This window comes from Hippocampus comes, unplaced genomic scaffold, assembly GCF_001891065.2.
Source record: "Hippocampus comes isolate QL1 unplaced genomic scaffold, H_comes_QL1_v1.1 scaffold445, whole genome shotgun sequence".
In the NCBI taxonomy this organism is placed as follows: domain Eukaryota; kingdom Metazoa; phylum Chordata; class Actinopteri; order Syngnathiformes; family Syngnathidae; genus Hippocampus; species Hippocampus comes.
Genome location: NW_017805415.1, coordinates 246863 through 272486, shown reverse-complemented (window position 1 = coordinate 272486; position 25624 = coordinate 246863). Strand labels below are relative to the sequence as shown.

The window sequence follows — 25624 nt, the reverse complement described above, 5'->3', positions numbered from 1 at the left end:
ATTGAGTAAAAATGTCTCTTTTAAAATTGTAAAAAATCAAAGTTGTGCGAGAAAATGTGAGGCACAGGCAGGGTTGAGGGTTCAACACAGCCGCAGGGCAATGAGCTGATTGGTTGGGCAGTGTGTGTATGGAGTACATTCACATTACTTCTGTACGGAACACAAAGTACTATAATAGCAATTACTACAATACATTTTCAAAAAAGTTTCCCCAAAACATTCCAAAAAAGGTTCTTCCACAAAAACTGTAGAGTGCAAACGTCTTTCAGGGTGGCATGTCAGAATGCAGCATGTCTGTGCTCATTGAGCATTAACTCCATAAGTGTGTTACTTTTTCTTTGTCTTTTTAGGGATTTGGGGGGAATAGGTCGAGTGAGCTGGCGCCACAGAAAGACAAAGAGGAAAACTGTCATCACAGTGAATAGTGAAACTATTGCATCGTAGGTAGCAGTACAGGAGACTTTTTCATAGGCTGACCGGTACAACATTGATTATCAATGCAAAAAAACCCCGAAAAAAAATCCCGATGTTCTATGGTGTCAGGATTTAAACATTGGATACTCGACTACTTGTCACTCATTCATTTTTTTGCTGAAAAAGAGCACCAGTGGCCAGCCTCATTAAGAATGAGGCTGGTCACTGGTGCTTATTGTCGACCAATATTGATGATTGGCAAAAAAGCAATCATGCCGAATTAGTGTGACTGATGCACGCAGGTGAGTACATTTGCTATTTGACAATTACTAATGATGAATTCCATGTAAATTAGGAAAGGAACTAAATAAAAGGGGGAAATTGAAAGTTCCCCTTCTGTGCTATTATTGATTGTACTGAAAATATTTTTACACATACAGCATACTGGTATGATGTGGTAAGTGTCATTTGGATTGTTTTGGGGTACTTTTCATAAAATAAGGGGGTCATTCAACAAATAAGGTGCATTTTTCGGTATATGGACTTCTGGGAGACACCTCGTGAAGTTTTTGCTTCCTCCGTGGATATTACCTCTCCCTGTGGACTCTTTGTGCTCCCCCTTGAACTTTAAGTAAGTTTCAGTTTGGATTCTCCTGAGTTGACTTTGCAAAGCTAATAAATTCTGCCAAGTTTTGGCTGATGCCATTCCTGTCTGTTCTTGTGCGTTTGGTGTTTCATATAAACCCGAAGAAAATCACAGGTAATGTTCCATTACATTTATTTCTTGATTTTTCTCATGGGTTCCTCGCGCGTTCCCTTTTCAGCGCATGTGTGGGTGAATGAGACACACTTGGCACAATTGACAGCAACACAGGAGAAAGAAAGAAGCATGAGGGGGGGGGAGTAATTTTGCATTTGGAAATTGTGACCAGAGCCAGAATAAGCTTCAATAAGATGTGAGTCATGGTTCAGTTTAATGTGTTTGTTTGTTGTGTTTTTATTACAGGTTATTACACATTCAAACTGAGTACTGTTTGTGTTTTAGGAAGGGTCCGTTACATTGACTGAAGTGTACGTGTTATTGAGAGTATGAAGCTGCACTGTTGCTGTTCAGTGCACTTTTCTTGAATGAATGAAAATGTTTTAAGAAATAAGAGGATATTCTAATCAATGAATTGATTAAATGATTACGTTTTGGAGAAGGATGTTGTTTGTTTATATATATATATATACCTGGTCGTCACAGTAGTTGTTTTTACAGTGTATATTACATTTTACTGAAAGGGTCATTTCAGACGTTGTTTAAAACATGATATGTAATAGGACAAATGACATCCATCCATCCATTTTCTGATCTGCTTTATCCTCACAAGGGTCGCGGGGCATGCTCGAGCCTATCCCAGCTGTCTTCAGGCAGTAGGGGACACCCTGAACCAGTTGCGAGCTACTCGCAGGGCACACACAGATGAACAACCATCCGCACTCACACTCCATTAACCTACCATGCATGTTTTTGGAATGTGGGGAAAACATGCAAACTCCACACAGGAAGGCCGGAGCCAGAATCGAACCCTGCACCTCTGCACTGAGACCGGCGTGCTAACCAGTCGACCAACGGGACCACCGGACAAATGACATAAAATTTTGTGAAACTGAGCGATACCTAAGATTTCGGTATTGATAGATACCAAGTATGTACTGGAGCCTGTATCGCCTACACTGAGCCCAATACTTTTCTGTCAAAGGTTAGTAGTACACTTTGGATTAATCAAACAGTCGTGACACACCAAAATACATGGTGCAAGCAACAATAAATACTTGTGGACAAAAATACACTATAAGTACCAGTGGAATGTAGCTCAATGTTACATAGTAAAACTAGTGTTTCTTCGAAAGAAAAATACTCAAGTAAAAGTAAACAGTATGTTGCATTAGAACTGCTCTGATAAGTACAATTCATCCCAAAAAGTTACTTCAGCAAGTATAATGTAAATTTGGCTCATAGTCGCAGGTAGGAGAAGATCCTCTGCCAATTCGATCTGCTATCTGGTAGGACGCATGCCTGCTTGTTCCTGCTTCAAGCACTAAGACACTTTGGTGATTCCTTAAAGTCTTCTTCCAAAGTACTCGACAGGTTTCGTATTTCTTGTGCCAATACTTCTCTGCGCAAAACTGTGCTGTTCCCCTATTTTGTCCTCAAGAAATGAAAGTCCATAATTTATCCAGACTATGTAGCTTTTCCTCCATCTATGGAATGACCAGAGTACATTAGCTGTGCAGCACACTGTCGCCGCCTACTGTTTGGCGGTATGAATAGCAGGCATTCCAAGCCCTTCACAATTAAAGCTTGATCTTTTTTTATGATTGCCATTCTTTGCCAGTACCCTCTGTGAATTGTACACGAAACAAACTGACTGACAATGATAATAATAAAAATAATAATAATGATGATAATAATAAAAGCTATATCGCAACAACTCTGATCGCAAGCTGCAATTGCAGACTGCTGAGCGCTAACAGCTTTTGGTGACGCAGGTCACGCACCACCGTAGGTTAAAGGTGACCTGCTTTATTTCTTCTTTTTTTTTATACTTTTTGTGAAAATGTGACTGATTGATTGGATGATTCGGGTGCAGTGTGCATTAACACAAAAAGTATATTACTAACATGCACAGAGATACACAAATGTTTGTTTGTTTGTTTTTCCTCTACACCCCTCATGATCGACTTGGGAGCTACCGGTCCGATCACGATCAACGTAATGGGCACCCCTGCCCTAAAGCATGGTGATGCAGCAAAGATGCAGTGAAAAATGGATGAATTCTTCCTCTTTTTAACAACCACCCAACATAAACATTTTGCATGTTTGAAAAATCGACTCCCAGAAAGACTCTCGGTATTGACGTTGTCAACAACAACAACAAAAAAAAACCTCCAGAAATTTGGTAAGTACCGGCAATGCAAAGCCAGCTGGGGGAAACACATCTTAACACTTGAATGAATTGCTCCTGGTAAACAAAACTATCCCTTAAAAAGCTCACCAAAAAAAAAAACTGTCCACAGGAGATGAATGCGCTTGTGATTCTATGTGCCAAATTGTCTTAGCAGCGCTCTGAATACGGCCACACTGAGCACTAACCCTTTAGTGAGGATATTCTTTAGCAGCTTGAAGATAAATAAATCAATTCTTTGTTGAAGTCACTTGATTGAGTACGACAGCTCCGGTGGCAGGGAAGGCTGCGATAAGAGCACTTTTGATAGGAACATTTATCATGCGGCAGGATAATCGCACGTAACTTCGATTCCCACATGTCAGTTTATTAAGTACACCGAGATAGAGCCTGTGCAATATTATAAAACAGGGACGAGGGCTTCGTCTTAATACCATTGGTTCATGTATTTGGCATGTTGCTTTTCCTTTTGTTTCATGGTCTCCCTTCAGGTAGGCCACTTTAATTGAATCATGCATGACTACTGACACACAACAAATTTCGTGGCTAGCAGGGCTGCTACCAGCGGGCGGCGGAGGAATATAAAAAGCTTGTGCATCTTATTTTTAGGGGAGGTATCTGGACTTTTAAAAGAGGAAAGGGACTTAGAGGCTACCATTCTGCAGGGCATTGCTCCCTCACGTAAAGCGATATAAATAAATCATGTCCTCTCTTAAAGGCCCGGTGCTGTTAACCTGAACCAGTCGAAAAAGAGAAAGATTGCTTAAATGGATCAAGCATGTCCCCCGAGTCACTGCAGACAAGAAATGACTACATGGAGCAGCATTGTGATTTGGATTTGGATTTCCCAATCGGACATTTTTATTCTCAAACCGAGGAAGAGCAAAACTCGTTTGACAGAATGACTACATGCATTAACCAGATTATATTACACGATTGATAAACATGGCTGGTGGTGATATCCAGTGTTTTGTTTTTGTTTTGAGTTTGCATGTACCTGTACTCCTTATATACTCCGACATAGTTCAAAGCTTTTAATGTGTGAAATCAGTCATGCTGTGGGGTACAATTTAGCAATGATCCACCTTTGCATTGCCTTTGCAGGGCAACATGGTGGACTTGTGTGAGCGCATCTCTAAGGTCTAGGGTTCAAAACCTGTGTCAAACTTGAATGTTCACCCTGTGCTTGTGTAGATTTTCGTTCCAGGTATTCCGGCTTCCTCTCAAATTCCAAAAATGTGCATTTTAGGTTGATTGAAAACACATAATTGTGGATGTGAGTGTGAATATTTTTGTTTGTGCCTTGCAGTTGACAAGGCACCAGCTTTGCCGTCAGTCAGCTGGCATATGCTGACGAAAATGCTTTTAGGTTGATGTACAACCATGAACAATAGCACAATTATTCATAATTGCAGTCTGTCAGCAAAACAATTTAAAACGGGTACTTCCGTTGTCTGCCAAGATTGGGAAATTGAAAGATTTTATTTTGAAGGATGAAACGTAGGTGACGTATTTATTTGGTCCAAAATAGCTCTCGCGATGACGTATGTCGAATGGAAATAAGTCAAATGGCAGTGCCGTAATTAATCAAAGAGTATTCGAATGACTTCACACGATATGGAGTGATGACCGCTTCTCAGATTACGTAAGAAACGACGTATTCGCAGCAGACGTCTTTCGCCGCGCATCGCGTTTGCGAATACGTGACCGCTTCCGGTGACATCAGGCCCAGATCACGTCACTCTTCCCCACGCAACTAGCGGCTGGCGCGAAACGTTTTTGACGTCCGGGATGTATGAAGGCTTCCACCTGCCCTCTGACACAGGACGGCTAATACTGCGATCCCTCAGTGAGCGAACGTCCTTGCTGAAACATGTCTGTGTGAAAAAGTAACTTGCTCAGTTACAAAGAAATTCAGGTCACTCTTTTGCAAAGACTCTCTCCTCAACGGAACACTTAATTGCTCACGTAGAAAGTAAGTACGCACGTGTTTTTTTGTTCCTGGTACGCAATGACGTTGACGATGGAGGTTTTCCGAACAATGGCCAATATTGCAGACCATATCATATCTTGTATCCATGTTATTTGTTGGGATTTCATTAGGATTTAATCGTAAAATGTGATGAATATGCAACAAAACAGTGCTAATATAATAAACCAATGTTAAAATGATCATTTTAAAGCAGTGTGCTGCTCCTGCCTCAATATCAGTAGCCAAAGGTGCCCAGGTATTTAGCGCTTTATAGTAGTTGATAATATTAAATGGTATTAGCTCTGGATATGCGATATTGACTGCAGTATACTGTGGAATAAGGTTGAACACTGTTCAATTTGGGATGTAACGTTCACATTTTTGTTTCGGATTAATATGTTAGATTTGCTTAATATTGTAAGCCATTGTAATATTAAACAGCTTGAACATTAGCACAGGTCTGAATTACAGAAATGCTACTTTGAAAAATGATTCAACTAAATTGTGTTGCACAAAATGGTTAAATAAAACATGTAGCTAAATATTTAAAAACAGTTCTTGAAGATCAAATGCAAATGTGTTGAACTTAAAAATGAAATACAACTGAACTGTACTTGGCAATGCTTCTTTTGTAAACCGTTAGAAGGAGCCCACATCGCACTCGTGAGACGCATGCCACTTTGAGAATTCTCAGTGTGCTGTTCAAATTTTGAGGTTCCACTGAAATATTGTTGTATCTAATATATTGGTGCCACTTGACCTGCAGCGCGTTTAGTGTTCACTCATCCAATTCCCCATCCCTCCCCATTATTTTACTGAACAAGAGTTATCACCTTCAACCAATTAAGCAGACGTTTTGCACTAGCAGATAACGTGAAATGCAAAATGTCAAAAAATATAGTGAATTTTTATCAACCCAAGGATGTCCTGAACCAGAAATAATCCACAATTGTTCCCTTTTATTGCCATACGTGACTTATTGACCTCAACACCTGCAAAACCAACATTCACCCTGTTTTCAGGTTAGAAAAACAAAAAGAACTACCGGTAAGAATATATTCGGTGGCTGTCAGATTTAAACTAAAGAATACAAAAAGTACACACTTGCCTTTGCCACAGTACTCGGAAGCTCAGATGAATCTCCTTGCTTTGTTCATAAAGATGTTTAAAAATCAAATCCTTAAAAAAAAATAAATAAAAAAAAAAGGCCCGTCAGTTAGATCCATCTGCATGAGTGTATGTGAAATGAGATTCTATTGTATGAATGATATTTTAAGTCTAAGCTATATAGAGAACGAGAGGTAGGACCACATTTTTTTTACCACCTTTTTAGGGCATGTAAACTGCCAAAGGATGAAGGCTAATGCAACCCATCAAACCAAAAATGTGACTTTTACAGGTCCATCTGTGTGAGTTTACGCTGCTGCTTGCAACTTCTCCATTTTAGTCTCATATCTCAAAGACCTCTCAAACTTGAAGAAATATGGTGAGTGTAGCCCGAATGCGCGACGCCGCGGCATGCCCATTCTGCGATCATTTATCTCTGCTTTCCATCCCACCGCCAATTTCGAACAGCGTGAGTGTATCTCAGTGCACGTGGGTCAGGCCGGTGTTCAGATTGGAAACGCCTGCTGGGAGCTTTACTGCCTGGAACACGGAATCCAACCGGACGGCCAGATGCCCAGTGATAAGACGATTGGTGGCGGGGACGACTCTTTCAACACCTTCTTTAGTGAGACGGGAGCTGGAAAACACGTGCCCAGAGCTGTGTTTGTTGACCTGGAGCCCACAGTCATTGGTAAACTCCATAAATTGCGTCTGATCTAGGTGACGACCGACTCTGTAAAGCAATTTGATCTCCTAGATGAGGTGCGAACTGGAACCTACCGCCAGCTCTTCCACCCTGAGCAGCTGATCACCGGCAAGGAGGACGCTGCCAACAACTACGCCCGAGGACATTACACCATCGGCAAAGAGATCATTGACCTGGTGCTGGACAGGATCCGAAAACTGGTGAGAAACCTCCAATTGAACCGCAAACACTCCATATAGTTGCTCCACTTTGAACTCCTTCCTTCTTTTTGATCAGGCGGACCAATGCACCGGCCTTCAGGGCTTCCTGGTGTTTCACAGCTTTGGTGGGGGCACCGGCTCTGGATTCACCTCCCTCCTGATGGAGCGTCTGTCTGTAGACTACGGAAAGAAATCCAAGCTGGAGTTTGCCGTCTACCCAGCTCCCCAAGTATCCACCGCAGTGGTGGAGCCCTACAACTCCATCCTGACCACCCACACCACCCTGGAGCACTCCGACTGTGCCTTCATGGTGGATAACGAGGCCATCTACGATATCTGCCGCAGGAACCTTGACATCGAGCGCCCTACTTACACGAATCTAAACAGACTGATAGGTCAAATTGTGTCCTCCATTACCGCGTCGCTTCGTTTTGACGGTGCGCTCAACGTTGATCTGTCAGAGTTCCAAACCAACTTGGTGCCGTATCCCCGCATCCACTTTCCTCTGGCCACCTACGCTCCCATCATCTCTGCTGAAAAGGCCTACCATGAGCAACTAACTGTCGCGGAAATCACCAATGCCTGCTTTGAACCGGCCAATCAGATGGTGAAATGCGACCCCCGTCACGGCAAGTACATGGCGTGCTGCCTCTTGTACCGTGGCGATGTGGTACCCAAAGATGTCAACGCTGCTATTGGAACCATCAAAAACAAGCGCACCATCCAGTTTGTGGACTGGTGCCCCACTGGTTTCAAGGTGGGCATTAACTACCAGCCCCCCACTGTAGTTCCTGGCGGAGACTTGGCGAAGGTCCAGCGGGCAGTGTGCATGCTGAGCAACACCACCGCTGTTGCTGAGGCATGGGCTCGGCTCGACCACAAGTTTGACTTGATGTACGCCAAGCGAGCCTTCGTTCACTGGTACGTGGGTGAGGGCATGGAAGAGGGAGAGTTCTCCGAAGCCAGAGAGGACATGGCGGCCCTGGAGAAAGATTATGAGGAGGTCGGTGCCGACTCCATTGATGACCAGGGAGAAGAAGGAGAGGAATACTGAGTGGCGTCACGCCAATTTCCTACTCATTTAAAACACCGCAGTTCAATTATTATGGATGAAATCAGTGCTCTGTTTAATTCTAAACAATGTTTTATACCGTCATTGTAGTGTACTGTCAAGTACCACTGCTTTGATAGATGTGTAATGCAATTGCATGAAATTCAATAAAGTCAAAACACATTCTCTTGTGACCATTTTTTGTAAGAGCAAATTACAACATTGCTATTCTTGACTGGACAAAACTCGCTCCTCCTTGTCTGCCTCAACTCATTTTTGGATGTTTTGTTGGAGATTTTCCCTGCTGGTTGGTCTTCAAACTTACACAGAAATGTCAGGACCTGTGAAGAAACTGCTTTCAGAGAGGCAGACCTGATGAAAAGTGAAGTTCATGAAGAACCTTCGTATCTTTGAATCGAGTGGAATAAACAAATGCAGCACGCTGCTTTTCCCTGCTTTCGTGTAGCTACTTAAGTGACCATATCACAGTGACCATATCACTACTTGGGTTTAAATTGTGACCAACGTCTATGCATAGGCCAGTACAGGAACAAATGACAACATTAGGCAGCGACAACACAGACGTGACATAAAATATTGCTTTGCGTTGAATTTGACCTGGATTAACTCTTCTCAGTGGCTCAAAAAGCAGATCACCTCGGAATTACTCCGCCGTGGGCCATTGTTTTACCGCTTTTGTGTGATTTGTGATGACGTCTGTCATATCTGGATATCTGTCTCACGGTCTAATTCATCTTACACTGGAGTTGCATTGGCAGATTCAGATCTCATTTTCCGCCTAAATCTAGTGAGGCCTTATTTGCATCTGAGGACAAGATTCCATGTGTCGGGGGTTTGTTCGTATATCCAAGCAAGGCCACAAATGAAGGGGCGGAGGAGCAAATTGTGTCATTGAACCACGTAGTGTACATCCTGCCAAGGAAATGCAGCCAGTGTTTCATGGTTATGTATTTGGTTTTACAAACAGGGGTGCACATGGCAATTTTGGTGTGGCTCTCAAAAGAGTACCAATGGTTGTTTGCTGCTCTTGACCTGTCTTTTTGACATTTCGGCTTGCCTTATCTCAATTTTTATTGCTATTACATCATTTCTACCCATATCCACACAACGCAAAATTTCTACCCATGTCCACACAACGCCATTACGCAATCATATTCAATCTTATGCTGTGTTTTCTATTCTATTGCTAATTTATTATATTTATTCTACAAATATACTGTATTGCTATTGCTATATTTTATATTAACATTAACATAACATAAGATATCATCAGTCTTTAACAATTCATTAATTTCATAATCTGCTGTTACCAACCGCCCAATTTATTTGGGAAAAGTCAAATAAGGGGAGTACAGTACATGAAGTAATATGTTAATATGTGCAGATTTGTCATTTTAAAGTGATTTTAATAGTATTAATTGTAGTGCTTATTTCCAAATTATAACAATACACACACACACACACACACACAATTTATTGCGATTGTGAATGGTAAGGGTAAGCGGTTTGGATAATGAATATTTTAGAAAAAAGAAAAAAGACTAATTCAAATTGTAAACGATTGATTGAGTTGCTGTGGCTCTCACCAACTCTTTCAGTTTCTCAAATGCCTCCATCTAAAAAAAATGAATAGCCCATCCCCGACTTACAGTATGGGGCCACGCGATCATCTGATATGGCACAGTTCTCTCGAGCAGAGGTCTCCAGTCAGTTTTGCACCACGGACCAATATTACTGAGAGATATATTTTGATGGACTGTCACAGCCCCTTGTCGGTGAGCCCGAGATGCCCAAAAGAATCAGATGCATCGTCCTCTCAGCCACCGTCGCTTCCCCTCGAGTGGTGCCTGTTCCGCACACGCGCGGCTGAGCTCAGCTGAAGCGAGAGGGAAACGAATCAGTTTATGAAGTCATTCCATACGTTCACTCACTCGTTAACTTGATGGAGTCCTTTGCGAATAACACAAAACTACTTGAGCCACATCTATCGCTCCGCTCTCCTCCCCCCAAAATTTATTGGTACGTAAATGTAGATTTGGAAACCGTGAGAAAGTGGAGCCGTTTAAATATTTTCAGCGTGCATACCCACGTGAAAATCCCTTTTTATAAAACACCTTTGTCATGTCGTGTGGACCCAAATGTTCATGAATGTACCCCAATAAACACTGTACTCCTACAGTATCGATGTGCATCACAAACCCTTGCTGGAGTTAACTGTGGCCTCTACTGTATGTGCTGTCAAAACAAATATGCTTAAAGGTAATTTGATTGACTGACCAATTTGAAAACACTCATAAAAAACACGGGGTGGCATATGTTGGTCGACCGGTTAGCACATCCACCTCTAAGTGCAGAGGCCAAGGGTTCAATTCCGGAATCCGGCCTTCCTGTGTGGAGTTTGCATGTCCTTCCCGTACCCGTGTGGGTTTCCTCCGGGTAATCTGGTTTCCTCTCATATTCCAAATAAATGCATGACAGGTGAATGGAACACTCTAAATTACCATGATTGGCCTTTGTGAGACGTGGTCAAAGTCAAATGAGTTTTTACGAAATGAGCTTCGCATGTTGATTGTCCTTGCAAGAAGGACAGGGGTGAATCTGCTCTCAAGGCTCGCCCTCCTTCTAACAGCGCCCGCTGGCCCTTACTCTGGCTTTTTAGATGACTTTTCTGAAAACTTGTGGCTGACTTTATGACTCACACAGATAATATTTATGAAGGGTAACATTAATATTCCCATTAATCTTCCATCTGAATCGCTTAACGCGGCATTTCAGACGATAATTGATAGTTTTGGATTCATGTGGATAGATAGACGAAGTGATGCATAAATATGGTGATACCTGTCATGATTGTTCTGTTTATGACCAACAGGTGGCATTGGAGGGCTTCTCCTACAGCATCGTACCTGTTGGTCATCATGTCATTAGTTCTTTTCTTTTCAAAGGAGTGCCTCGCCAACCAGTCGGGGTCGGATCGTTGTATCGCTGTCATGTTGCTTTTGTTTCTGCCTGTTTGTTTGTTATTTTGGTTCCTTGGTGTTTTTAGGATTTTCTTTGATTTGGACTTGGTGTCTCCAGTGTTTGGTTAATCAATTTTGTTCAGTCCACCCTGCATCTCCCTCCTACCTGCATTTTGAGTCCTCGACCATCACGCAACATGACAATATCTCTTTGTTACGAACCCGAGGCCTAGCAACCCCGAATGTAATTTTGTATACGACTGCTATGTCTGAACATTACTTGATACAGTTTTAAGTCTTGGCTCATTTGCTGCCATCGTGACCACAATCAAAGCTAGAGAAGCCACAATTTCACAAAATATCACAACTGCTGCCAATATTAGACATACAAATGGATTTCAGGTATAGAATAATAAAGCTACTCGTTTGGTCCACATATTCTGTATCCACAAGCTGAACTACAGTATAAATAAATATGTGCGCTGAACTGATTTGGTTTCCAATTTTATGCCCGGATTGCATCATGGAAGCATCTGCCGCTGGGATTTTGTCGCCCATCCAATCCTGCAGGCCTTTACTTGCTGCGGATCTGCAGCCAGCAAGCAACAAGGAAGTGACAGATCATTTCGGCGGGCGTCGGGTTCCCGTTGAGCCTCTCGTATGCAGGAGCAAATGTCTCACCATGCGCTTGTGTGAAAAACACAGACGCAGGCCCAATTTCCAAACTAGGATGAGAGGTCCTGACACTAGAAATAACGGTGGAAAATGCCCCAAAATGAGAACATATCCCTGTGCGTTGAATTTCAAGCGACAGTTGCATTGCATACGGATGCCAGGTTTAAGATAAGATAAGATAAGATAAGAAAACCTTTATTAGTCTCGCAATGGAGAAATTCCCAATTCACAGCAGCAAAATTATGAATGGAAGAAGTAGAACAACAAAATATAGGAGCTGCTGGAAAGGCAGCCACTCACGCGGCGCCATCTTGAAGTCAAAATAACAAAAATAACACAACACAACACATAGGACACAGATAGTCGTGCAATCTTCACCACTTTCCTGCATACACTTTGTTGTCTGAAGCAGTTATAGATGAAAGAGGAGAGGTTTGAATCCAATCATGAAAAGTTGGTATGATGTTGACGGTGTATGAAAGCACCTTGGGATATAATGACCAGTTGTGATGGGCTGTTACTCAGTACCAACAGCAAACAAATGAAAATCAGTGCCAGTTGAGCGGATTCAAACAAAAGATGAAGATGCTTTGCATCCAACCCAGATGTAAAAAGCTGAACAATAAATATATTTCACAATTTGATTTCAAACCTAAAGGTTGACAGTCTACGCTGAGCATTCATCTTAAAATATGTGGATTTAGGAATGCATCCTTCAGTTTTCTGTCAAGTATCCTGTTCAGGAGCTGAGCTGACGATGGACTTGGCTTATAAGAAGTCACCAGTCACACTCACACACATTCCCAGGTACAATCACTGGTCGAGTGGGAAACAATCTAGACAAGTTGCATGAAAACTGGTAAAAATACTTAGATCTGCGCTTTTATCTACAATATGAAGCAAAATCAATGTGGATTAATGCTCTCCTTTACACATTCACAATCGGCTTTAGTAAACAGGTCAGCCGTGATCGATCGTTACCTGAGTGACTGTGATGTCATTTTCAGTCGACAGCAAGTGGCAAAATGGTTGGAATTTGGTGATCAACTCATATTCCACAAACGCAATATGATTCAGAATGCCTTATTTAGACTAGCGGAGGTGCAAAGAACATATTCCTGTGCATATTACTGTCGAGAAAAGTTGGGGTTTGCCATCCACTTTAATTAAATGCTAGCATTTCATTTTCTCCATAATTTCATGCGTTTGTTGTCATCATGCCACAAGCACCGTTGCCTCTAAGCATGGTTTGTGAGCAAATGCGCACTGCCCCCTGCGTGTCTGCGCACAAACTATCTGAGCTGCGCACAAGGTAAAAATCCAACCAGTATTGAAAATAAAATAAATGCATAAATTATTCTGTATTATGCAACATGTGATTGGCTGTTCCAGGTTGTTATTTGACGCGATACGCTCACGCATTTACGTCATGACGTTGGTCACTGTAGAAAGGTCTACTCTGCAAAACGTGTTGCGAAGCTAAAGTAGCAAGCGAAAAAAGTGTGGAGCGAATGGAAACTCGACTACCTCAAGCGTCACATTCAGCACAAAAGTTATTGAATGCAGTAAAAGTTGTACAACGATGCAAGATAGGAATGGGGATCGGTACGTGATTGGCAGAGAGCGCCAAAGACCGAGAGAAGAGGAACGAGCTGTCAATCGTAAACAAATCCAACCCGGAGCAAGTCAAAAATCCTCATCGACAATGTTGTACAAGCCATCAAAATGAATGCATCAATGCTGTCGGTCCAACAAATTCACGAGCCCATGGCAAAGTATGTGAGTATACCAGACACACAATGCACAAAATACTCGTCTTGTACATTAAATACAGAGAGAAAAATAGTTTCAATCATTAAACTGTGTTTGGTGGAATAGTCCAGCTGACAACATGCGCTGCTCAGGATATCGTGCAGGCAATAACTCAGTTTTACTCCAAGCTTGAAGTGGACATACAGAGAATGGTTATGCTAACCTCCTATGGTGCCTCAGTAAGGACACTGTCACGTTGCAGTTCATGGCAGTCCGAGTTTTGCCATAATTTATACAAAACATTGTTAAAACAGCTATGTTAATATGCTACACTTTGGTTACATAACTTTTGAGTTTTTCACTGAAAGTGGACAAACACTTAATAGAGAAGTCATTTGATAGAAACTATTGCCATAATTTTATTGTTTTAATGAAAACATGTAACTTGAATGTATATGATGCATATGATACTGCGTGACCACAATTTGCATGTCGCATGTTGCTCACAGTGGTCCATGGGACCGCTCAGGGTTTTTGTGTGTTTGCCCAGACACAAAAACAATTAGAGGGAACATTGACCACAAGGTATTGACTTGCACATGCACAGTTGTGGTGGTTTGAGCATTTTGTGAAGAACGATTGTACATGTATTATTTGGTTGTTGCCTCTTATCATTTATGCAAGGCATTTTCTTACACCTGCGACTGTTTTGTGCAGTGTTGTATGAATAATGGCAGGTTGAGTTTGAACAAAATTATTCTACCTGGAAGTAAGACATTTGAATTAAGAAAGGCATTTCAATTTTTGAAGCCAAAAGTAAACAGTTGGTCCAGCAGCTCATAACCCTTCGCTGCTGAAGTCATTTGCTCTAAACCTGCATGCCCACCTATTCGTCACCATTTGTGACTTATGGCCAAAACCTTTGAAAGCTAGCCTCAGAGAGTAGTTGCACTTTTGTTGAAGAAACCTATGATTAAGTCCATAAATCCACCATACCTGTTCTCACCCATGTGGCCCAGGCTCCATATCGTCCGATCGAGATGCTTTGAAGGGACTTCGCTGAGTCGAATATGAAGACAAAATGCGATACTGTCAACTGTAGAAGCCTGGCTGAGCCACATCAAATATGGCTGGAAAGTCGATGTGGCGGCCATATTGGATCTGGGAAGACTCACTCAAGGCCGAGCAGGAAATGACGTTGACCTTCACGGGAACTCCATTTACACGTCTTAGGCCGGGAGTGGTAGAATACAGCAGCCGACGGTTTGCGTTGCATAAGGACCTTACTGCACATGAAACACTTTTAATGAAAGTCGAGCCATTTCCCCAGTTTGCGTTCTTGTCCGTTCTGACGTTCTCGTGTTCTCATGAAAGATTGTCAGGTGCAACCGAAGCACTGTTCCAATTGAAAGTACGAATCAACCAAGAACGCACAGAACCACGTTTTTGTCAACTAGCTCGAACCAAGGATTCTTCGTGGGATACTTGTGAAAACTTTGCTCGGAAAATATCCCAAGATGCACTTCGTGCTCCTGCCATGGAAATAACTGTATACTATTCATCAATTTTTATGTAGTTTTATTACGATTCTTTGTTTTCATTTTAACTATTGAATTTTCTGCGATTGGCTGGCAACCAGTTCAGGGTGAACCCCGCCTCTTGCCTGAAGTCAGCTGGCATTGGCTCCCGCACACCTGCAACCCTTGAAAGGATGGAGCGGTTCAGATTATGTTTGGATGGATGGATTCTTGAATTTTTGTCCCCTGCAATGTCACTCAGCTATGAGGTGGGGCGCTGCCGTTGGGTGTAATCACTTCTCTTTTCAGCGATTTAGATATTAACGACTTTGTGTTGAGGTATTTTACGGGCACAATAAATTGACGCAGTTATACAAGATGCAGACTGAGTCTCATTGCTTCAGGGTTGTCCCATGAAAAACACTTGCAAAAATGCGAGCAGTGTCCTTACTTTTATGAGATGCTGTAACTCTCACAGGTGGCTTGGTAAGCGTTAAGAGGTCAGAGGTCAATTAGAGCAACCAGACAATCATCTCTTCTTTATAAGGTGCACTAAAGGGCACAAAATGCTCTGACATCGACTAGGAGGCTGAGGTTTTATGAGGAAGGAGCACGAGGAGTGCCAGAGTGATGGTTGGGGAAATCAATATTTCATCTCGCAAGGTTTTTACCAGAAGGTCTGCGCAATAAATACCACTGATGGGTACGTTGGTGGCTGGTGCACACATGTGGAGACACACACACACACACACACACACACACACACACACACACACACACGAACACGCTTGTGCTTTTATGTTGCAATTCGGAAACAGGGGATGGCAAAGTGTTGTGTGTGTTCACTGCAGCATCAAAAGCCTGTTCACCGATCTACAAGCATCAGCTCATTAAGCAAATGTATTTGAATGCATTTACATTAGTGGGGCACAGAGAGGAAGCTAAAACTCATTTGTCTTTTTTTCACACTCCCTGATTTCTATATGTGAGATTCTGTGAAATAATCCCAAACATATTTGAAAGTGGACATGCGGTGTGTTTGCCTGGCATGTATTTTGTAGGAACTGCGATGTACTTTATTTTAGAGACACAGTGTGCTAAAGTTTTATGTGTACATGCAATTTGTTTTTCTCATTTTGTGGGCGCCCTCGAGACAATGAGGACGCGAATCTTTAAATGTTGGGTCTGTGCATGGTGCATTGCAACAGACCGGGCATAGCACATGCAGTGATTGGCAGCATTTTACATAGCGTAATTCATGACAAGCATCGCATGAATGGATTTTTTTCCCCCAAATTGTTTTATTTTACAGAAATAGCAAACAATTGTATTTAGTGAATTTTTTTTTTAATTTTATGTTTTTTAATTTGGCCTTCTTCTTTTTTGACATAAAATGCAAGTTCTTTGAGTACATTTTGGTCAAATTCATTGAAAGTAACAGTAGTAAATTCGAGATATTGAAAAGGTTGCCTGTTTTTTTTCACTTTTTTAATCTTGCTTCCTAATATCTAATAGTTTACATCGCACTCCATCAGTTTCGTGATCTGGTTTTGTAAACATGCAACTTATTTTAAGGCCATGGGAGTCACTACACATGCCATCCAAACTGCAGCTCAGCAAACAGACCTTTAGCTATCAGCTTTTCACACAGGCGGAAGGAGCCACTAGGTCAGGCTGCACTCAAAGCCTTTCGAGTACACTTGCATCCAAGCAGCAAATCTCTGTTAGCGCTCAGGAAACCGACCGTGTCGAGTACCGGAGGGATACAAAATTGAGCTTGTGACCCAACAGCTGCTGGTCAGAGGCCTGGTGTGCTTAATCATCCCAGGAGCAAACTAATCAGCAGCAGGGTAGTTAACACGTCGAACTGTCACAATACAGCGCTGGAAAAAAAAACGAAACAAGTCATTAATTACCTCGATGACCCCCATTCATTTTTAGCATCCAACTTTCTACTTTGTGCATCCATGAAAAGTAAACACTTGAGAGTACAGCAGCAAACTATAAGCAGTTGTGCAGCCCTTTGTGGGAAAACCATATGATAATCTGTATCGAGGATTAAAACGGTGCAATGGGCCTTAATCTTTCCCAGCCTGTGCGCAGACATGAACAAATCATGTCGACTCTCATCCAGCACAGATCTCTCGACAGCACATACTTGAATTGAGAGCCTTGCGCATCTCCTAAATGCAACTGCCACACTACAGCTGCTGTATGTGTAAGCATGCCAACAAAACTTCATCTGGGATCATACCGAGACATGACACTGCGCTGGATCTTACGTCCTACTGGAATATCACCTCCTGTGCATCTTTAGAGACGCTTCTCCTGTACATGGCAAATTTCACACACGAATCCCCACAGATGTCGAGCCAGCCTTGACACATGCACAACACAAGCACTGCTTTCTTGCAGTTTTTTTTTTTTGGTGACCTTTTCGCAACCTCTTGCACCAGTCTGTCTCGTGAGGAACGGTCACCTCCTCCCCCAAGCCTTTGCGTCAATGCGCCATTACGGGCGCCGCATCACAAGACGGTGCCTCCTGTCATCATGAGGCTCGACAGATTAGACGATAGTAAAATTGAGTGTCAGGGTTAAATCGAGTTGTCGGCTGATTTGGCGCATTTGTGGCTGGGTGACGTCCGCCCGAGGCTGCCGAGATGAAGCTCTCTTAGTAACACTCGCCGTTATCTTCAAATAAAACCTGAAAAGCGCTAAAGGGAGAAGGGGATTTGATGCACAGTGGGTGGGGGTATCACACGTAGAATAGGATGGTGGACATGTTGTCTGCACGTGTAGCTTTTTAAACAGAATGCCAATGAGCAGCACGTGACACCCTGATGAGAGGCAGAGTTGCAGGGAAGGAAGCACGCTAAATGGACTCCGGTTTTCCCTGCAGCTATTCGTTCACAGCCCATGCTAAATTACACTATCGTTAAAAACATAAAGTGACTCCAGTGCAGAACGCTCCAGGAAGGCTTTAGATGATTGAAAAATATTTTTAAATTACTGGTGATGTGAGGAATGGTTATATTCTAAAAGGATTTCAGCATTGTTGAAGTTGCCACTTCTTAAAATTCATGAATGACAATGACATCATGAGGCAGAAACCTGGAAACTTTTTCCATTATGGTTCAAGTTCTAGATCAGCCACAGGCCTTAAGCCCAAGGCCCTATTTATATGGAGATTAGAGGTAATCATTTTATCGTTTACAAGAACTATAATATTGTCACAGATCTGTTAATCAATAAAACAATCAAGTGATTGAGATGGTCGTTCGTAGCTCTTCTGTAAGAAGGACTTGGGCTTTTGAGCCAGTTACCAAAACTCAAAGCATACGTGCAGTTATGGTCGAGCAATTCGGAACGTTTTTTAACAGATTAAAACAAAACGTTTTATGACAAAAATGCTACAGACAGGATCTTTCCAAAATGAATCGACTTGAACTACAGAAGAACATACGTTGCTCTTGATTAAAACGTGTGACAAAGTTATACAAATTGGAAATATGAACACACTGCAAGTAATCTAACAATATCAAGATAAATTGTGATTTTCAGTAAAAGTTAGAACATAGTACTTCAACAAATGTTTCCTTGCTCCGCTGGTATTTTCTCAGTGGTGAGTACTTTGGCACCATGTTTGTTTATGAATCAATGTGGACATAGCGCGTCTAGTAGATGCTGGAGGAGCCTCAATTTCCTTGACAAATTAATAAACGTAGATACAGTACAGTAGTTTAGGCCTTAAAGCAGGGGTGTCAAACTCATTTTTGTCATGGGCCACATTGTAGTTACGGTTTCCCTTCGAGGGCCGTTCTGAATTTTGGGAAACAATATAAATGTTGAATCACTTCCACATATTACAGACACAGCGCACAACAAATTGATGCAGAACTAGTTTTAAAATCAGAAGTCAAAAACAATGACTGCTATTGTGGATTACATATGACAATTTGACATTTTCCTTCAGACTTTATCACGCATCATGCAACTTGACATGCTTGATTTGCTCTCGCGGGCCAGATAAAATGATGTGGCGGGCCAGATCTGGCCCCCGGGCCTTGACTTTGACACCTGTGCCTTAAAGATACTGTGTGTAGTATTTCGTGCCATCTAGTGGTGAACTAATAGAATGCACGACCTAAGCTTGAAGCGCGAGCATATTCAAGCATGCGCACTAAGGCGCCTCAGAGAACTCACGCGTGGCAAGCCTAAAATTAATGTCTTCAGCCGCGGTGCAAGCAAAATGTCATCAAACAACGACGTGTTGTATTCCCTCTAGTGATGAAGTAGGTTCAGTATTATTTTGTTCCACATATTCTAGTACCATAATATATATATATATATATATATATATATATATATATATATATCTCGCCATTCGCTTCATCCTCACAAGGGTCGCGGGGCGTGCTGGAGCCCATCCCAGCTGTCTTCGGGCAGTAGGCGAGGGACACCCTGAACTGGTTGCCAGCCAATCGCAGGGCACACAGAGACGAGCAACCATCTGCGCTCACACTCACACCTCGGGACAATTTTGAGTGTTCAATCAGCTTGTTTTTGGAATGTGGGAGGAAACCGGCGTACCTGGAGAAAAAAAAAACCCACATAGACACGGGGAGAACATGCAAACTCCACACAGGGAGGCCGGAGCCGGGATCGAACCCACAACCTCTGGACCACCGGGCCACAATATATATATAAATTAATAGCGGGCTTTTGAAATAATGAGGTTTGAAAAAGCAACAAATTATGACACGCTGTAACCTACATTCAATAACAATGACAACATAACAGATATGGCCACGAAGCATAACACAAGCCTCACCTGTGGCTCTTTTCTGATCCTTCAAAACGCAGCCTTACTGTGCAAAACAAAATCCATAAAAGTATTGTACAAGGCGGTGTGGAAGGACTTGAGAGCCTTGACCTCAAGTGAATCAAACACCTTTTGGATGAACTGCAACAAGAACATATGAGCCAGTCACTCTCTTACATAAATGACCCTGTCCTCACAAATGTTCTTCTGGATCAGGATAGAAAACACCCGAAAAGCTTTCAGAAAGTAGAAAGGTGAACGCTGCCATAGCTCCATGGTTTATTTTACGCCCTGATGTAATGGAATGGTCAGGTGTCCCAATACTTTGCGAGTTGGGATAGATGCTCGCTTTGTAAAACAAAGTTCTCAGGCGTAGTTACAGTACCTTCATTAATGAAGTCTATGAGAGCCCTCTCAAGCCATGGGAGAGATCACCCAGCGTGTATACATCGAAAGAATGGATTCCAGCTCATAAAATATGAAAAAAGGATATAAAAGTTTAATGGCATCATCCTGACAGTAGAAACCAGAAGTGGGACTAAGGCCCATTCTTGAACATTAACTCAACATTAGAGTTCGCTGAAACTCACTCATGGCTGTTAATTATTCGTACGGGTTGGGAAGCAACTGCAGTGTCATCTCTAATCACGGCAGGATGCCCAGAGCTGCTGCTGCTGCCTCGCAGAAAGTCCTTCTTCTTCAAAAAAATGGCAGTTGGAGAGAAATGCAGCCTGACAAGTCAACAAGACGTGACGGTCACAAGCATGTTGGTTTTATGCTGTTTTAAAGGCTCGGTAACGGCAGGGATACGAGGTTTGACTTCGTGGCTCCTCAATGTTTATCAGCAGTTGGACCTTTCAATTAACGCTGTTTGTGTAGCATGAGCATGAGGAAGAAATTAGCATTGTCATGCACATATGTTTGCTTGGTTAAGCATGAGAGGAGCATTGACACTTGGACGTCATCATTTACTCACAGAGGACTGATAGGAAACTACTTTGCTGATGTAATGTACTTTGTTCTGCTCAAGGCATGTTTTCATTATATGTGTTTGTGTGCATAAATACATAACTCATTTTGGGCAACATAAAATAAACACTTGAATGAATTTTGGTTCACATCTGGATAAGTATTCCACATTTGGACAAAGACGGGCCAAGGTGAAATAATGTATGCGGTTAAATTTGCATTTGCAGCGTAGTGTCTTGTATCTGTTCTACACAGAGAGATGGCCAAGCACGGTCAATTGACTGGAATGGAGGTTGAGCAGGATTTCGTTGGAACTGTCGCAAGTAGCTGGCAAGTAAACGAACTGTAAACTGAAACGAAAGAATTGTTGACGAAATGTGATTTTTTTTTTTTTATGCCACTGTTGGAAAAACTGATGAGAGAAGAGTTCTTCTCCATGTGTTGCCTAATTACTCATCTGAGTATCATTTGAATGCGCTGCTGCTGAATGCAAAGAAACATGCTGTTACAAGCAAGACAAATGTATTTTTAGTAAGAGCGCTGACAGATCTACCAATGGGATGTCTTTCCATTATAGCTTCAATGAGCTTTTCAAGTTCTATAATTGGAACTGGCTTAGAACTTGTAACTGCACGATGTTGGCGCAGCGGTTTGGTGAGCTAATTAGCCATAAACAAGCAGCTCATAACGACCCTCTGATTCTGTTGTTGTTGTTGTTTTTCACAGTCAAGGCTTTAATACAGCAGTTAATTTTGTTTGAAAGCAATACTTCCCAACTTGGTTCCTCACTGGAGGGGTCCGCAATCCTTGGGGACGAGATCTCTGCCAGTAGACATGTGTCAGGACTCAATTCTTTGTTACCGGCAAACACAGCGGCCTCGCTTACTGTGTATGCGACAGTCTATCGTGGTATCGGTGGCGGCCCAGAGGGGGGAGGGGCTTGCCGAATCCCGCACAACAAATTGTTGCGTTCACACCGTTTTCTCATCTGTAGCATGACTGCGATAGCATTTTTCTGAACATTTAAAAATCTGGCCAAGCAGCCAGCAATGTCACATGCGCCCATCCCGTCGCCTCGTCTTGCATCACGTCCATCCCGTTTCGTTCGTGACGACCTGAAATGTGTGTGCCATGGCCACAAGAAGCATCATGTCAAGCCTCATGGCAGAAGAGGAACAGAGAAGCAAAATACACCCTGGACTCACTGTACTCCTTCAAGCACCACAAGAATCATTCAACCGTCAGAAAAACTTTCAGGCGTATTCCCGTTAAACGTCTACTCACATGACAACCCACATTCCCGCTACTCACCTGTCATCTTAAATACTTTCATCCTCAAGCTCGCTCGCATGTCAGCTTCTTTCATATCTGACTACATGAAATGTTCCAGTTACCGTATAACGCACATCTTTCGCTTCAATTACAATTCAACAGGATACTATTTTTAAATGAAAAATTTGCACAATTGCAGCAAATTGTGTGGAGTGAACAGCAATACAGGTATACTGTACACTATAATATATATGTGGACCACTGACATTAAAAAGCATTTCAAAGAGTGCAGATATTCTGACGATTGGTGGAGAAGTCCAATCCATGCCTGCAAGCTGAAGTGAATTGGGCTTTAGCCCTCACGTCACTTTTAATCTCCCCCTTAAATAGAAAATGAGAGGGGTAAATATTCAAAGCAAAACATCTCAAAATAGATGCAACTCCTCCCTAGGAAGAGTTTTTGTTAAAAATGCACAAGTGAGATCAAAAAAGCAGATGGCTCGATGAATGCTGCCTTCTCTCTTGACTGCGGGGCAGAGAAAGAGCATTCTAGTCCACAAGTCCTGTTCCACTCTTTCAGGGGTGAGCCTCCACAACAGTGCAAAATTGACCTTCAGGCTGCCGTCTTTGAAGAACAAGGGGGCAAAAATGGGATTCCTCTCCTGGGCAGAATAGTTGGGTAATGTCTGTCAAGCTCCATTCAAGGCTGCGGCGATGAGTGCACCTGGCCAAGTACATCTACTGGTGCGTTCACTGAAGGTCAACTCAAATGCAAGCACATGCTCTCTTACAATTTGGGCTTTGATTGAACCAAAGCCTAAAGGTCATCGTTCATCAGCAGCTGAGAGTCTCTTGCTGTGCTCTTTCCTGTGATGCTTTGATTGGGCCCATCACTGCCGAGCCACCAATTAGGACATCTCATTCCACATTTGACGGGCTCTCCACTCAGCTTCCACTCCTGAAGTGGGACGAGGAAAGAATTTGTTCCAGCCCCGTCTCTGCTTGACAGTCATGAAGCCGTCGGGCCTCGACATCTGTGATGGACAGAGTTTGCAGCTAACTAAGGTCTATTTGAAGGAGGCGTTTCTTTGAAGTGGATGACACACCTGTCGACTAATAGAATCTATTCGAGCAGTGGTCCTCAACCTTTTTTGTGTCACGGGCCAGTTGAGACAAGTACATGTTTGCGAATTGGCAACCATTTTTCTTTTCATTGCTTTTAAATTGCGAGTTTTAAAGCACTGGGACCAACAACAAAACTAATTAAAGAGTAATTCAACATTTTAAGAAAACCTTTATTAGTCTCGCAATGGAGAAATTATCTTCTGAAGTCATGACTGCCCATCACCTGCGCGTTTAGCTGTATGTTTGGTCAGTTTGTTACTATTACTTTCTGTTTCCTGCTTCTTCTTTCATTTATTGATTCTGTTTGTTTCAACTTGGAAAAATAATGTGAGAAAGGTGACTCCGATTGGCTAGAGTACTGTACATTTGCTCACAGCTCGCAGGTCTGTGTGCAGCCCGGTCCCGGACCGGTGGTTGGGGACCACTGTATCATAGTGAGAGTGGTTCTTAACTGGTGGATTAAGATGCGGAAATGCATCGAAGACCCATTATGGGTGGGTTGGGTAGATTTTTTTTCGTATTTGGTACAAAGTGCCATGCTGACTTTCCTTCCAAGATGGTGCCCGAGTAGGCAGCCGTCGTCAAGTGCTCTTTGAGAGCCTTGCTTTTTTTGTTGGTTTTTGTCATTTTTGTGTTTTGTTTTGTCACATGATGTTGTTGTTACATTGTATGGACCTTATGTGGATTGTTTTCAGCATTTTTTGGCCACGACATTCGTCAAAGAAGAAGAATCTGTGCTTGGTGGTTGCGCCTTCTCGGCAGCATGCGTATACCGGCACAGATTTTTGAGAGGAATGTCTGCGCCATTTGACTGTCGGTGCTGGACAGCGCTTGTGTTTTTTTGCGCTGTAATGGGCAGCATTTTTCACAGCCCCGCTTTGTTCAGCGAAAAGGTCGGGCTGTTGGTCAGTCTGCGGCTGGATGGAAGGATGGCTTGTGGAGCCGATGACGAGAAGAAAGGAGCGCCGATGCGTATGTGGAACTGGAAGTTGCGGCTTGGAATTGAAGCGGATTTACATGGGACAGGAGATAAGAGCCAATCTCTTTTTCGTCAATGGACGCTACAGCTTCGCGTTTGCTTTCAAACTTAGCTTGGAGCAGACGTGTGCACATTTTCAGAATGACGTCTTTGATCCACTGGTGAAAGGACACTTTGATTCGCTCCTCTTTCATCTATAACTGCTTCAAACAACAAAGTGTATGCAGAAAAAGTGGTTAAGATTGCATGACTGTCTGTGTCATGTGTTGTGTTGTATTATCATGTTGTCATTTTGTGTTAACTGTTCTTTTGATGGCGGCGCGAGCATCCGCTGCGGCTCCTCTCTCTCCCGTAGTTGAGAGGAAAGAACATTTGACAATAAAGTTGACTTGAAACTTGATGACACTAACATCCAATGGCTCTGTCGTCACATGGGTGTGGAAGAGGATACCGGGTGAGAAGTTGTGAGGGCTAAGGCAGTGCTGGAAAATTCTGTTGGCCCCACACAATATTGACACTGGGCAGAATTTTCACAAAGGGCATGTTGTCTTTTGTTGCCAGCTGTTCAGACATTTACGGCTGTGTGATGAGTTACTTTGAAGGGACAGTAAATTCATGCTGTACACTGAAAATGTTAAATATAGCAGTGTCATTTCTTTTGTGTCATCAGATAAAAATAGAAAATAAAATGCTTACAAAAATGGATGTGGACTCACTTTTGTGATGTACTTTATGTTTTCAAAGGCTATTTTTTTAAATAAATTTTTATTTCACCGTGACGTCACACGGTCTTCTGGGTGGCAAAAGTCAAAGCTTTCTGAATGCAAAAGATAGTGAACAAACTTTTCTCTATCATTTGACCGAGGCAGACAGACTGATAAAACAGAGTAAAACGATTAAATTAATGATATGCTTCTTGTGGGGTGGTATGGTAAGACTTCTTCACTGCCGTCATCTTTTGAATGTGTTTAATGTCACTTAGGTGAAGACACGCAAACTTGAAAGGGAGACCCAACAGCAGCCGTAATTTACATTAAAAAAAAAAAATACAATTTACAAAAATAGCTCTAGTGGAAATTCAAACAGTTAACATCATTGCTGAGTTACTGGCTAACTAATTCTAATGTATAG

General features: G+C 42.4%; 1 protein-coding gene across 1 annotated transcript; it reads left to right on the top strand.

Annotated features, from left to right (window-relative positions):
- The first annotated feature begins 5144 nt into the window (after nucleotides 1-5144).
- Nucleotides 5145-8587, top strand: LOC109518174 (tubulin alpha-1C chain-like). Its single transcript, XM_019873862.1, has 5 exons — nucleotides 5145-5340; nucleotides 6737-6823; nucleotides 6913-7135; nucleotides 7202-7350; nucleotides 7427-8587. The coding sequence occupies exons 2-5, from the start codon at nucleotides 6821-6823 to the stop codon at nucleotides 8402-8404; spliced, it is 1353 nt and encodes a 450-aa protein (XP_019729421.1). The 5' UTR covers nucleotides 5145-5340; nucleotides 6737-6820; the 3' UTR covers nucleotides 8405-8587.
- The last annotated feature ends 17037 nt before the right edge of the window (nucleotides 8588-25624 follow it).